Source organism: Eublepharis macularius, chromosome 7 (genome assembly GCF_028583425.1).
Source record: "Eublepharis macularius isolate TG4126 chromosome 7, MPM_Emac_v1.0, whole genome shotgun sequence".
NCBI classification, from domain to species: Eukaryota; Metazoa; Chordata; class Lepidosauria; order Squamata; family Eublepharidae; genus Eublepharis; species Eublepharis macularius.
The window spans coordinates 3,897,730-3,913,284 of NC_072796.1; the positions used below are offsets into that span (position 1 = coordinate 3,897,730).

The window sequence follows — 15,555 nt, forward strand, 5'->3', positions numbered from 1 at the left end:
CCAGCCTGTTCCTGGGGTTATGCGTGTGGGGCAGGTGGGGGTGGATTTGGGTCTGTGAGGGGCTAATGTGGGGACTTGGGTCTGTGTGTGGCAGCTGGGGGGGGAATTGGGTTTGTGTGGGGCTGTAAGGGGTGGACTTTAGAGGCTGAGAGGACCTACTTGGGGAGGCCATGAAATGGCCCCCCCAAGTGGGAGCAGTCTGAGCCTTGGTGGGGGGTGGGAGGAGGGGTGGGAGAAGGGCCCCAGAGGGCTGGGGGGCATTTTGCATGCAAAATGCCACCCCTGGCAAGACAAGCCTCTCCCAGCTGTCAGTGGTAGAGATGAGAGCAGAGCACCTACTTGGGGAGGCCATGAAATGCCCCCCCCAAGTGGGAGCAGGCTGAGCCTTGGTGGGGGGTGGGAGGAGGGGTGGGAGAAGGGCTCCAGAGGGTTGGGGGGCATTTTGCATGCAAAATGCCACCCGTGGCAACACAAGCCTCCCCCAGCTGTCAGTGGTAGAGATTAGAGCACCTACTTGGGGAGGCCATGAAATGGCCCCCCCAAGTGGGAGCAGGCTCTGCCTTGGTGGGGGGTGGGAGGAGGGGTGGGAGAAGGGCCCCTGAGGGTGAGGGGGCATTTTGCATGCAAAATGCCACCCCTGGCAAAGGAAGCCTGCCTCTTCATTTTTTCCCCTTAGGAAATAATGAAGAAAGATTAGCAGCAGCATGCTAACAATATGCTGCTCCTTCGCTTTCTTATGGGAGGATGGGGGGACCTGCTTTGGGGGGCCATAACATGGCCCCCCAAAGTTCAATCTGTCTGAAACTTGGGTGGTTGTTAGAGAAGGGTTAGAGGAAGGTCCCCACCAATTTTGGGCTTATTCGGTGGGAAAATGCCTCCTCCAGGCGTCCTGGAAGACGGAGGCATTTTCCCTTAGAAAAAAGCCGAAAGAATGCTGAAATAATGCCGAAAGAATCCCGAAAGCCGAAAGCCGAAAGAGATTCTTGTTTCGGCTTTCGGCTTTAACGATAGAGAATCTTCTTTCGGCTTTCTACTTTCGGCTATAGCCGAAAATTTTTGGCTTGCACATCCCTACCATAAACCGTGTTATATTGGGCGAACTCACATATAAGGACAAAGGGGTCCTTCCCCTGACAGAGGCCACCAGCTTGTGGCAGCTCCTCATGTCCTCCTTGTCTTAGCAGCCCCCCTCCCCCCTCCTGTTCTGCACATGGCAGTCGTGGCTGGCTTCAGGGAGGCAGCGGTTCCCCTTGTCCTGCTAACAGCCCTGTCAGGTAGGTCAGTCTAAGAACGTGTGACTGGCCCAAGGTCACGCAGTCAACTTCATGCCAGAGTGAGTATTTGAACCTGTTTTCCTGGCTCCTACGTCATTCTGACTTCCATTACAAAGGCAGGGGAGGTCATTTTACAGGGTGAGGGTCTTTCTAAAACTTATGAACTAAAACTTATGTGCTGACTAAATTGGCTTGCTCTGTTCAGAAAACTTTGAATTCTCTGTCATACACAATCGGCTGACCAGTGAGTAGCTGGTCACTTGCTCATCCTAAATGACCTGGAATGCATGAATGCAATTGAAGACGGCGAGCATTTCTCCTGGAGTCTTCAAACAGCCGGTGAAAATAGCTAAGAAGCATCGTTACCTCAAGACATTTTCCTGGCAATCAAAACCGGACACATTCAATAATGACAACCTAATTAACAGTGTCTCATCTGGTGTGCTTGCTCCTCATCCACAGTCATATGGTAGGTTCCTGGACAGCACTGGGGGCTACAGGGTTAATGGCTGGGAGACATGCCTTCCAATATGAAAGAGAAATCTCCTGTTCGATACAGAGCAATTACTGAGTTTCTCAGCAGATAAAAAACATGAAAAACATTATAATCAGACATTCTAGACTTTGGGGGGGGGGCACTGGACAGAGATTGCCTAGGGCACCTCTCCACTCATCACTGGGCCTCCCTTTCTGCCAACTCACCCCTCTCCTCCGTGTACCCCCACTGTCTTTGTATCGGTCCCCACCTGTGAGCACTCCCACACCCCGCACAATGATGTCACCTCCGGTTACACCAGCAGTGATGGCATTGCAAACACCAGGTAGACAGGCAAACTGCAGGGACTTTGCCCACCATTGGCAGGCACCCAGCAAGCCTAGAGTATCACCCCTGTGGCCTCCTGGAGCACCATTATTGTACACCACCCTCGTGCCCTTCCACAGCAGCACTGGGAAGCACATGCAGTTGGGAGTGCAGGAGACGGAGGTAGGGAATTGAGGGCAGGTGGGCAGCAGGGGCAGTGCACAGGTAGGGGTCGATGGTAGGTTCCCTTACCCTCCTGGTGGGAGGGGGGACCCAGCGCTTACTTGAGTTTCTTCTCACGTGCATACGCCTGGCGTGGCATGATGACAACACTTCCGGGGAAGTGATATCATCACGCAGGCCCCAAGAATGCTCTCGGGCTTCATGCCAGGGTGATTTAGGGGCCCAAACAGACCGAATCAGCCTCACATGAAGCCTGAGAGCACTCCTGGGGCTTGCGCAATGATGTTACTCCTGAGAGTGATGCCGTTGTGTCACGTTGGGAATACACCCCAGGAGGCCTGTTCCTACATCTTTTACCCCACCAGCCAGGTGAGTGGTGACGGGGGGAGGAGCCTGGGAGAGGGGGATCCCCCACCCCCACTAGTGGACTGGCAATCCTCTGGCCCTCCTCATGCTATACTGGCACCAGCCTTGATTACAGTACAGACTTTCAAGGGTTTCTCTACCATACCAAAGATGTCTTCTTCAATGACTAGGGCTTCTTAGAAATAGGGATTCCAAGTGCCTACTGGTGGCAGGCAATCTCCCGGAAGTTTGCCTGCTGGTTGCTGGCAACTGGCAGTAGGTTTCAGGCTGCGCAGAGATCACCTGCCACCAGCAGGCACCCCGGGAACACACACAACGCATGCACTCCCAGGGGACATGATGACATCACTTCCGGAAGTGATATCATTGTTCCGGCTGCAGGAATGCTCCTGCACATCATTTCAGGATGATTTTGGTCCCAAAGCAGGAAGTGACATTGTTGCAGCTACTGGGAGCGTGCACGCACTGTGTGCGCTCGAAGTGGAGCTTCCCTGTAAGTAATGGGTCCACCCCCCTCCTGCTGGGAGGGAATAGGGACCTGGGAACCCCACTTAGAAAATATAAATGATTCCAACAAGATTGACCCAGGCCGTTTTCACACTGCTTACCAGCCATGGAACATTGTGTTGAGCTCCTGGAACGACAGCATCTAGCTGGCGTGATTTTGCGTGAGAACAGCAGTTCTCGTGCGAAAACACGCCATGAAGACGTTGTCGTTCTGGGAGCTTGGCGCAATGTTCCGTAGCCGGTAAGCAGTGTGAAAACAGCCATTATTTGAGAAGACAAAAAGCCTGGCTCTCACTGAGACAGTAAAGTGTGTACAACTTCAGACTACACATGTGAATACTCCAGCTTTTTTTCAGCTGGAACGTGGTGGAACTGAGTTCTGGAACCTCTTGAAAACGGTCACATGGCTGGTGGCCCCGCCCCCTGATCTCCAGACAGAGGGGAGTTTAGATTGCCCTCCGCGCCCGTGGCGAGGAGGGCAATCTCAACTCCCCTCTGTCTGAAGATCAGAGGGTGGGGCCACCAGCCATGTGACCATTTTTTTCTAGGGCAACCGAGTTCCACCACCTCTTTTCCTAGAAAAAAGGCCCTGTGAATACTCATGTCAAAATGCTCCCTCATTTAAAAAAAAATCCCTCCATACAGATAGTAGAAGGTCAAGGAGAAGACTACACTAGAAACCTTCTGCCTGAGCTCTGGATTTCTTTGGGGAATGGCGTTGCATGGTGGATCATCTTGTTTTATTTATTTGTTAAAATATTTATATCCGGCCTTTCTACATGGCTTACAAACCAGAATTTAAAACATCACAATTTAAAGCATACGAAATAACACTGCTAATAACTCCCCCCCCCCAAAAAAGTCTGCAATCTATACTCCATTCAAAGCCCTGGCAAATAAAATGGCCTTGTAGCTGTTCCTGAAAACTTCTAAAGTTAGTAACTTCCCTCATATCCCCGCTCCACAAAGAGGGAGCTATAATGGAGAAAGCATGGGCTCTGTTTGATATCAGGTGGGCTACTTTAAACGGGGTGGTTATCATGTAATCCCCTACCTGCAGTCTTAAGTAACCTCAACCAGAGGTTTACCACCTCAGTAAGAACAAGGACTCAGGCTCTGTTCCATCAATAGCACCATAAGAAAGAGCCAGTGTGGTGTATGGGTCAGAGTGTCAGACTAGGATCTAGGAGAGGCAGATTCATGTCCTTATTATGTTATGAAAGTCTGCTGAGTCACCTTGGGCCTGTCATACATTCCTGGCCTAACCTACCTCACAGGATTGTTGTAGGGTGGCCATCCTTGCCTCTGCTGCTCATTTCCCACCCCTTCTCGGTGCCAGTGGGGGGAAAAAATTAAAAACAGGTGGAAGTGGTGGGGACCCCCATTTTAGTTCAAACTGGAAGGCTACTCATTCTGTGTTTGCAAGTGGACATATACGCAGGGCTTTTTTTTTTGGGAAAAGAGGGGGTGGAACTCAGTGGGTTGCCCTCGGAGAAAATGGTCACATGGCTGGTGGCCCCCCCCCTGATCTCCAGACAGAGGGGAGTTTAGATTGTCCTCCGTGCTGCTTGGTGGTGCGGAGGGCAATCTCAACTCCCCTCTGTCTGGAGATCAGAGGGCGGGGCCACCAGCCATGTGACCATTTTCAAGAGGTTCTGGAACTCCGTTCCCCTGCGTTCCCCCTGAAAAAAGCCCTGCTTATACGTAATGTGTGATGCACCTGCTGTTTCCACACTCCTGAATGAAGAAGACATGAGAGACTCGGCTGTTTGGTTAAACAAGGGCACAGCTTCATGAAATAGCTGACTTGCAGCAGCAATGAAGTCCTTCCTCAATGGTTTTCTCCAGGGCTTTTTTCTGGGAAAAGAGGTGGTGGCACTCAGTGGGTTGCCCTTGTAGAAAATGGTCACATGGCTGGTGGCCCTGCCCCCTGATCTCCAGACAGAGGGGAGTTGAGATTGCCCTCCGCGCCGCCGACCAGCTCAGCTGGGGTCGTACACTTCAGCAAAAATCTCTCGCCCAAGCTATGTCTTTATCCAAAACTTTTAGCATATTCTAGCCATGGGCTAAAAAGATCCATAGAAAGACAGTGGATGAAATCAAAGTAGAACCACAAGGCAGTGGCTCTATTTGGGCAGTACTGGTAAATTTACATCCAATAAGTTGTAAATTCGTGGGCCACTTGACCCAACTGTAATCTACCTGCTTGCTCTTCACTTCCTCCTCCTCTCTGGCTGCCTCTTCATTTAGCTTCCCTTTCATTGCCAGTTTCCAGAATAGGAAGGAGAACATACTTGATGTCAAAGGATTGCCCAGTGGAATAAAAATCTTCCCTAAAAGCCACGTTTCGTTGACACTGTGTTGACTTACTGCTTTAGGGCCATAAGTTCCATTGTGGTGTAGTTCTTGTTGCAGAGAAATCAGTAGCATGGACAAAAATATAGATAAAAGTTGAAATCCTGCACAGCTCATAAATGCATAGCAACACACAAAGTTGCTCCCTATGGGGGCTAGGGTTGGTATGTGCCTGTTGGGGGTGGGAGATCTCCTACCCCAGTGAGCCTTGGCTGTCAGCACTCCACTGGTTGGCGGGAGAAAGCAGCGAGGAAGTCACCTTCACCATCACCCAGAAGTGATGTCACTCCTTTCTATGAATCACTGGAAACTCTATGGTTTTACCTGAATGTTTTTCCAGAAATGACATCACACCATCACTAATGGCCACTCCCCACTTCCCCACTCCTGGCCCTTCCATCTCCCGCCAGGGGACTTCTATGCGGCTAGGTGTGCAGCATCGTCTCAAAGACATTCATTCCCAAACCTTTCTCCTCATAAACATCCACCAGCTTGTATTACTCCAAATGTCCATGTTACTCTTCTCTTGCTTTTTCAGGAATAGCCTGTGTACCAGGACAGACCACACTTGTGTATGCTTGTGGTTGAGGCATGGAAGGGTTCTTTGGAAGGAATAGCTCACAGCTGTAATATCGTGTATGCCGTAAAGCAGCGAAGGCCCTCTTCGGAGGTAGCTCTGTGATAGAGGGAACGATTGTCCCCAAACCCCGACCATAATATCAAAAAATCATTTTCCATCTTAAACTTATTTATTTTTACAAGGCTTTTACCCAGCCTTTCTGCCCTCATAGGGCCACCAAGACAGCTAGCAAATTAAAACAAATTAAAATCTCATAATAAAAGCCACTGAAATCAGTACACAAATACATCATAAAAACAACTTAAATCCAGGGCTTAAAAATGAATACAAAAACAACAATTCAAACATTGGAGAGGGAGGATCATTGAGGAAATGCCAAGCGAAATGCCAAGTCTCCACCCATCGGTGGTGAAGCAACAGAAGGGGACAGGTGAATCTGCCTGGGGGGAGAGTCCCAGAATCCTGCTGCCACTGCTGAGAAGGTCTTGCCACCCAACTAATCTTGGAGAGCAGGGGCACCGGAAGCATGGCCTCCGAAGACAACTGCAGTGGTTGGGTAGCTTCATAAGGGAATAGACAGTCCTTTGGACACATTGGTCCCAAACCATACATAACTTTAAAGGTCTGCACCAGCCCCTTGAATTGTGCCCAGAAAGAGATTGGAAGCCAGTGTAGATGAGCCAGGAATGGACCCAGTCCAGTCGACATCCTGGCTGCAGCATTCTGCACCAATTGAAGTTTCCAAACACTTTTCAGGGGCAGACCCATAGAGCGTACATTGCAGTGATCTAATCTAGATATAACGAGGGCATGCAGGGCATGTGGCCAGATCTTTCCAGTCAAAGCTGGTAAAAGGCCCCTCCAGCTACCTGCTTATCCAGCAATAGGCTTGGATTCAAGGCATCGCCGAACTATGGCCCTGTTCCTCCAAGGGGAGCGCAACCCCATCCAGAAGGGGTGACACCTGAAATCTTGGGTCAGACCTTTCACTCACCATCAGCACCTCTGCCTTGTTGGGATTAAGCTCCAGCTTTATTAGCTTGCGTCCACTTCAAAGCTGCCTCCAGGCGCCGAGTTCAAGGTTCCTATGGCCTCACTGGGATCAGCCAGAAGCACAAGACAGATTTGAGCATCACCTGCATATTGATGACATCCCAGCAAAGATCTGTGGATGACCTCACCCCGCAGTTTCAGGCAGGGCTTTTTTTCAGCAGGAACATGGTGGAACAGAGTTCTGGAACCTCTTGAAAATGGTCACATGGCTGGTGGCCCCGCCCCCTGATCTCCAGACAGAGGGGAGTTTAGATTGCCCTACGCGCCGCTCAGCGGTGCGGAAGGCAATCTCAACTCCCCTCTGTCTGGAGATCAGGGGGCGGGGCCACCAGCCATGTGACCATTTTCTCCGAGGGCAACCCACTGAGTTCCACTAACTCTTTTCCCAGAAAAAAAGCCCTGGTTTCAGGTAAGGGTCAGGACGGAACCTTGTGGAACCCACAGGCCAAAGGCTGAGCAGTGGTCTCCAACACCACCTTCTGAAACTACCCTCCAGGTAGGACCAGAACTAATCCCAGCCCAAAAAGGTGGTCCCAAAGGATACTATAATCAATGGTATCAAAAGCTGCTAAGAGGTCCAGAAGAATCAACCAGTAGGTTTATTGTGGCCAGAGCCCACTTTGTGTTTGTGCCTATTTCTGTGCATTGATGAATATATGTATAGATATACATATACATGCGTACATGGATACAGAGGGGAAAATGTAAAAAACGAGTCCTTGAAAAGGCACAATATGTTTGTGACATTTCTATATAAAGATAAAATTAAATAAGATAACAGACAATTCAGTAACACAATCTTCCTGGTTTTGTGAAGTGCTTGTGAATAGTCCTTGCCCTTACCATGCATGCCTGTGAGCTTTCTGTACCCCTCCCCTCTCCCTCTCTTTTGTAACCTGCAGGTGCTGTAAAATACTTCTGGTTCTCACTTGGTTTCTTTTCAAGATGCCATAAAAACTGTGCAAACTGCAGGCCAAACCGCATTGGGGGTCCGTAAAAAGATCGCCTAGTGTATTTCTCAACAATAGAAAGCTGCTGCAGGGAGTGGATCTTAGTTCACACACACACACACACACACACACACAAATTCCCCAATAGAAACTGCCCTCTCAGGAGCTACTATTAGACAAGAAGGAAAGAAAAAAAAAGAAAATCCACGCCCGTATTGTACCTGCCTTTTCATCCCTCCTGGAGCTCGTATCAAGGGAAATGCTTGGGCAGCTGGTGGGTTAAACACCAGTGTAGCAGCCCTAGTATAAACTGGACACCCTCTGCAACTGTTTTTTGCCTATATTTCAACAACAAAATGTGTTTTGGTGCTAACACCATTTGGTTACCTCTCTGCATCTGTCCATAACATACAGACCAAATATGAGAAGTCTGTACAGATATGAACAAGTAGCAACGCTGCATAGATTTATGCTCTAGAGTGAGGTTGATGGCTTGGGGATGTATGCTGCTGATCAATAGCTAGCTAAATGCAGCACTAACATTGATTGGGTAGAAAGGCACGTGACTTAGCAGAATGTACCAGTGAACTGACAATGACAGCCACTTCATTTATTTTGAGTCTGTTTTGTATGAGCTTCTCTTTAGGAAAGCATTTGTGAGCACAGAATTGCACATATCTGAGTGTGTGGCCCTTACTGCAGGTACTCAGCCACTGCACACAGAAAGTGCCCACTTACCAAATAGTACTTTGCTTCTTCACTTGGAAGATAAACGGATACGCTTCCTATCGCTGAAGCCAGCCTTGCAGATATCCTTCTTCAGTGTGGCAGACCTTAGGGGCTGATCGGCCCAGAGGTCCATTAAGAAAACCATCTATATGAGCAACTCTCCAGCCTTCTGAAGATTAATGCTTTCTGTGCAACTGGATGGTTTCCCAAAAGGTAATGCTGTGAGTCTTACAACTGATTGCCCCCAAGGGCCCCACGCCCACCCCACATCCATTCAGTATGGCTTCTGAAAGAACCTCTCGGCAATCACATATACAAAGCCTGTGCACACAATATTTCTCTGCATCTCGGCTCCTTCAGATGGTAGTAGAGGGCAGAGCTGATGGGTAAACTCACACTATTCCTATGCACATTCAATAGCAAAGAGAATAACACTGTCCTGCTCAGAGTCAGGACATTTATTAGTAGATGAAAAGTAAATGCACGCTTTCTGTCCACAGAAGAGAAGGGAGTATCAATAGAATTTGTATCACTCATTTTCTCACTGGAACCTGGCCCAACACGTATTGCATGACAGGAGGTTCTACGCTGTTATTGTGTGATGCGTGGGGAAAATAAATGCATCTCTCACACTGTTTATTTTACTTATTTCAACACGCTCCACATTTTGTGACATTCAGAGCAAGTGGCTGCAGACAGTTTACCTGTGGCCATCTTCAGTGGTCATATCTTTGAAGGTGGAAGTGGCAAATGACAGATCCACAGGACAGTATAGAGAGGACAGAACATTTTTAATAGTTTACATCTGTGCTGAAAGAATTTTTATGGTTATGAATGAGAAGTGTGCCAACATCGTTACATTTGTGCATTTCACCAAAGATGTCCTAATAATTCAGTTAAGTGATTCCTCTTCCACAGAGACATCCAGAGATTAATGCACACTACAGCTACTACTAGGTCCAGAGCACCACATCTGGCATGAAAGGTTGGTTGAATAGGGACGATGCTGCAGGCGCTCTGCAATGGTTGCATGGAGTTGGATTGAGTTCTCCAGTCCTGCTAATGGCCTTGCTTCTTTTAATCTGAAGAAATGCTAAAGAAAAAGAATATAGATCAGGTAAATAATTCTCAGAATTTATTCAATTGCTCTGTTCTAAGCAATACACATTGGCATGAAGAAATAACGATAACCTGACACCATAACCTGTCTAACTCACTTATTGGAGTCTTTCCTAGGCCTAGTAAGTGGAAAGATGTTAAGAAGAAGTTTCAAACAAGAACAGACCAGGCATACATACCAAAACTCAGGGAGGTTTTCTGAAGACATCTCGGCCGGTGGAATTGCTATTAAATGTGGACCTGCATTGTCGTTTTTCTGAACTGGGAAAAGTAAGTGATCCCATTTATACAGATTGGGAGAATATTTCTGCAGTAGTCCAATATGCTCCAAGTTCATGAAGGAAGTTTGTCATAAGTTATAATCATATGGTTATAATGAAGAAGTAATTGAAAACGGCTGATGGACAGATCTCTTTCATGACAACATGACATAATGTAATAGCCAATCCTCTAATCCTAAACCAATGTCCTTGGAAATATTTCCAGTATTTCCAAAGCATACTTAGAACCAAAGTGTTATTAGAACCAAAGTGTTATTAGCTTCAGTAAGATTATTCCAAATTAAATAGTTTAAGATTCACAGTTTTATTACACATAATTTTTACAAATGGCAGGGATTTTTAACTCAAAATTTCTGAACTGTCAGCAAATTTGGAATCATATTAAACCACTCTATAAGGATCTCTTTGTCCTTTAACCAAAGATTAGAATGAGCATTACGTTTAGGAACTTTGTTATCTCACAGGGTTTGTACACTCCGTAAACTCTAGGCAAGTATCCAAAAGATGCCTTTGCACAAGCGTGGCATCGTCGTCTTCTTTCAACTGCAGGCCCTTGCACTGCGTCAGGGATCATACCAGAGGCTCCTCTGACTTTCTGAAGAAACTGTTTGGTGTGGGGGCATTGTGATAGAAAAAGGGCCCCATAAGCCTGGATGTCTTGATGCTCCTGGCATCACCCTCTGGCATACCCTCCAAAATTTAATAGCTGGAAATAGGGACACTCTGTTTGCACACCAAAGATTACAGAATTGCCAACTGTTTCCATCCTCATTATTACATATCCCATTGACGATACTGTGCAAGTAAACAACCTTCAGAAACTACCTTGAAAACTCTGGCAGCCCAGCCTAGAAATAGATTAAATAATAAATAAATGTTTATTCTCACAATGGAGCTGTTAATACAGAACACCTGCACATTCCACAATCTGTACTCTGAGGATAGATATCCCCCCCGATACTTGCACACACCTTCAAATATTTGACTTATGGAGATTCAGGGAAGGGAGCTTAAACTTCAGGAACAGCGGAACAAAAACATTAAATGCTATCTCCTTCCCACAAAAAGCTAAATTAGGACAAAACCAGGACAATTATTTACTGGGGGGGGGGGGCGCAGAGGGCTGAAAACCAGGATAATCCCTGACAATTAGGGACAGTTGGAATGTAAGCTTTGGATCCCAGCTTTATCCTAAGGGAAAGCGATACATGTGGCTAACAGCATATTTCTTCACACTGAATATGCTGTTTAAAATACCAACTGGCTTGATTCCAGTACAGGTTCCAGTCTGCACGTCAGCTGCATTGCAGCAAGCAAGAGTTCTTTGCTTCGCAACATGCCTTACACCCCAGAAATAATATCTAGCGATTTTCTCGTTTCTTGATTTAAGAAAGATATTTTACTTGTGTTTCAATTCATACACAAAAACTGGTAACTAACAGTGGCTTAAAAAATATTAACACTACTCCACTTTTCCACAAGCATACAAAAAAAATAATAATAATGGGTTTACATTCGACAGTAAAGCTCAATGTCCACGCTAAGTAATAGTTGCATTGACATTCACATACACAAGCACAGAATAAATATTTCAGGATTCTTATAAGAGCATATAGCATACATACAGTACTTAAATTTTACATAATGAGTGTTAGTTGTAAGGTCAGAAATTTTTAACTCATAGAGAAATAAAATTAAAACCCTAGGAAGTCAAGTGGGAGAAAGTCACACCAAGACACTGCACACAGCTAACAGGGAAGCAGATCCACTCGTGTGAAAAAGGGTTCACTTCGGTTTCCGCTGAGGAAAATTGCTGCAAAATGCTGCGTACTCAAAGTGCAGAGTAAGGAATGCAAAACGAGAAAAAGAAATGATCCTTATTTCTGAATGCATGCAAGAGGCAGCCCCCCGCCCCCCCCCCCGCCCCTGCCCCCCAACCAGTGGTCTGACAGAATAAAGCTGTGATTGGCAGATATAATACAGATGTTTCAGGCAATTTTTTTCTAAAGCACTTCATTAGCAGCAATTATATTCTCTAATGGCTGTAAATTTACTTCAGTTTGGGTTAAAGGACATCCTATTTCTTCTTCATTTACATTTTATATTCCCTTTATAAATAAAGATATCAAATGACAAATAGCATAGATAAGGTTTCTTTCTTTTTTCTTTTTTTTCTTTTTTTTGGTTTTCCCCCCCCCCCCTCACTTTTGCATATGTGTTGTGGAGAATACTCTGACCTTTTCAGAGATGTTATGTGCAAAAGAATGTTAACTAGAGTGGAAACAAGGACATAAAGGAAACATCACAGTCAGTCGCATTCCTGAGATGTGAGCCCTTCTTTCCCTTGTTCAACTCCGAGGGCATGTCTGCACAGTGGTTTCCAAAGGCATCGGATGTATCCTGGATAGACATCCAACCCCTCCCCACGGGACACGCATGCCAGGGTCCGGCAGGACCGGTGCTGTCTACACAGCTTAATACGAGATGTGAGCAAGGGAAAACCCACCTCCCAAAGTTCCTGTTGGGGTGGGGGTTGTGTTTAGACAGAGAGAGAAAGAGAGAGAAAGAGAGAGAGAGAAAGTAATATCCCACACTTTCTATTTTAGCACTCAACGTGCTGAGCCAAGAGCGTGGGTGGTTTGCCATGCAGACGTTCCCTGAGGGACATCCTTGCGAGGAGAACGAAGGCCTTATTGTGGCGATACGGCCAATGGCTTGGAAGAAGATACACTTCATGGTGTGTCTTAAGAGTTGTCTGAGCCTTCTTTTCTTGCTGGAGTAGGTATATAAAATATATAAAAGCTCCAGCGTTCTAAACACTAAGTCTTACGTATTATGAAAAGTCTAATTGCAAACTTTAAGTTTGGTTCCCCGGGCCGCATATCATATTCACAAGGAATTTCCTTTGTTCATGTTTTACAAGCTCTTCTTGTGTCATCTTAATATGATCTTGCATCACCTAGCCAATAATCAGCACACGAAGGTTTCCAGTCAGATACAGGGTATACAATACCAAAAATGTTTAAGCTTCCCCACCCCACCCCAAATAAGTGTTATCAAAGACAGGATCACAGGAACCACAAGCAAAGAGTCCAACCTCTCACTGGCTGTATTGTGAAGAGTCTCCTTTTCGGCGTAGGAGAAAAGAAACTTGTGTCTGCTTTTTAGATTCTGAAAACAAGCCAGAGTGGAGAAAAAATGTTAACACCAGGCTTAATAAAGCTTTCAAGACAAAACCTGTTAAGCAATCTAGACAGACATTGTGAATTCCCTGCGGATTGTTTCGAAGTCTTGCACATATGGGAAATTGGTTAACAGTAGGAAGAAGTTGGGAGTTGCTACACAGGAGAGGTCTTCCATGATTACAAAAATTGGCTAAGTAGATTGTTCCATATAAACCCCTCACTGGTCACTGTGGTCAGTGGTGCTGTGGCCCTTCTCCTTTCTCTCCTGCGCCTTGCTTCCCTTCTTCTTTTTCTTCTTTTTCTTGGTCTCCTCCTTCTTGCCAAAGGTTATGAAGTCACTTTTGTCAGTTTGGCTGTTTGGTGGATCCTGGCGGATGGAGATGATGGCGGGAGATCCTGGGATAATGAATTTGTCTGGCAACTCACCGGGACCAGGCGGCTTGGAGTTGCCAGGCCCATATTTAAAGGTCCAGCTGTTGCTGTTCACGCCAGCTCCTACAGGGGGAGACACCTCGCCAGCTTCGGGTTCTAGAAAAAGCCAAACCAGACATTAAAACCCTGCGATGTTAGTTTATCATACGGTCAACCTGCAGCACAAAGGGCCACACATATTAAGCCATAATCGCACACAGATCCCTCCACAAATGGGATCTCTCTTTTGCAACATCTAGAGACGGGTGAAGATTTGTTGGTTGGTTGCCGCGCCGTTATGATCATGTATATATATATGTATTTTTAACTGTGTAACTTGGACTGTTTGATGGCTTTAACTGGTATTAATTATTTAATGTGTTTTAATTGTATATGGTTGTAATCCGCCCTGAGCCTGCTGGTGTGGGGAGGGCGGAACATAAATCGAATAAATAAAATAAAACATGTAGAGAACTATGGTATTGCCAGTCTTTCAGAACCCGAGGAAAATAAAAGCTGTAGCACTTGATTCAGAGATCACAACTTTTCATGCAACGGAATGGCTGGAAATATATTTGAATATGTGGTAAACTCGTGTCTACAGGCTCTTTTACCAGACTGAGCAAGGTCCCAAGTTACCAGAATTCAGTGAGGATACTTTTCCTCTTCCGATCCTTTCCCCCCACACAACAAAAGAAACCCTTTCCCAATCAGCTTCTTCTGCTGCTGCCCGGCCTTTAGAAAGGAGCAAAACTCAACAAACGCCTCTTTATGATGTTTTACGAGCCCCCTTTTCAATATGACCCTTCAGGCACTCCCCTTCCCCCCCCCCGCCCCCAAGGCTTTCTTAACTCTAAATCCAGAAAGGGGTTTCTGCCTCTCTCCTTAATTCCCTAGTAGTTGGAGGTCAAGTGAAATAATTATTAGGATGCAGAGGGACCAAACATATCCGCCCCAGTCTGGAAAATAACAGCTCTTACTCAGAATATAAAAAGCTAGTAATTACATAAGGCAAACTCCTATTTACAGAAAGTGAGCAAAAGAAATAAAGAGTAGAAATAAATGCATTTTAATCCTTCACTTACCCCTAATATGGAAAGATCAGACATTTGAGTTTCATCATTCCCTTTTAGTGCCTGACTATGGATTGGAGAGAAATCTCTCCTTGGTTTTCCTCCACAAATTTGTTTTGTTCTTCCATTCATTGGCATCTTAATTGAACCTCCTTTCTCTTCTTCCCAACTCTTTCTCTTCCTTCCAAAAAATGTCAGCTTCCACATAGCAAAAGAGATACCTTCCTCCTTTTTATTCCTAATCTCACCTAGCCCCATTCATTCATTCATTCATTCATTCATTCATTCATTCATTCATTCATTCATTCATTCATTCATTCATTCTAGAATTTGTATGCCATCTCTCCAGAACCTGTTCGTTCTGGAACATCCAGGAGTTTCTAGATGTTTATGTCACTACTAGAAGCTTCCCGTGTCCTGCCACTGTGGATGTAATATTTAGCTCCTCTGCACTAAGACCCTTGCTATCACAAAGCCTACCTCTGAAACTATATCTTTACTGGGTTGCTGAAGTCCCCATCACTCTAACTAGAAAAAAACTATTTCCCAAAACAGGGAAGATAATTTTAAGCTGATCTCCGAGCATGAAGACAGCAAAAACAAACAAACAAACAAAAACAAACAAACAAGCTACTTTATTTGTGAATTTCATGATGATCAGTGGGGACGAGGAATCATTTTAGGAGA

General features: G+C 45.9%; 1 protein-coding gene across 6 annotated transcripts in view; it reads right to left on the reverse strand.

Moving 5' to 3' along the window:
- Window positions 1-9,619: 9,619 nt before the first annotated feature.
- The window catches only part of LOC129334058 (protocadherin alpha-C2-like), a 280,693-nt gene continuing 274,757 nt past the window's right edge, over window positions 9,620-15,555 (reverse strand). For 4 of the 6 annotated variants that reach the window (XM_054985991.1, XM_054985990.1, XM_054985988.1 and 1 more), the window contains exon 4: window positions 13,290-13,912. In XM_054985991.1, the coding sequence (XP_054841966.1) occupies window positions 13,602-13,912 (311 nt within the window). In that variant the 3' untranslated portion in view covers window positions 13,290-13,601. Of the gene's footprint in view, window positions 9,893-12,156; window positions 13,913-15,555 lie in introns of those variants that run through there. The other 2 variants (XM_054985993.1, XM_054985992.1) reach the window with 2 other exon arrangements.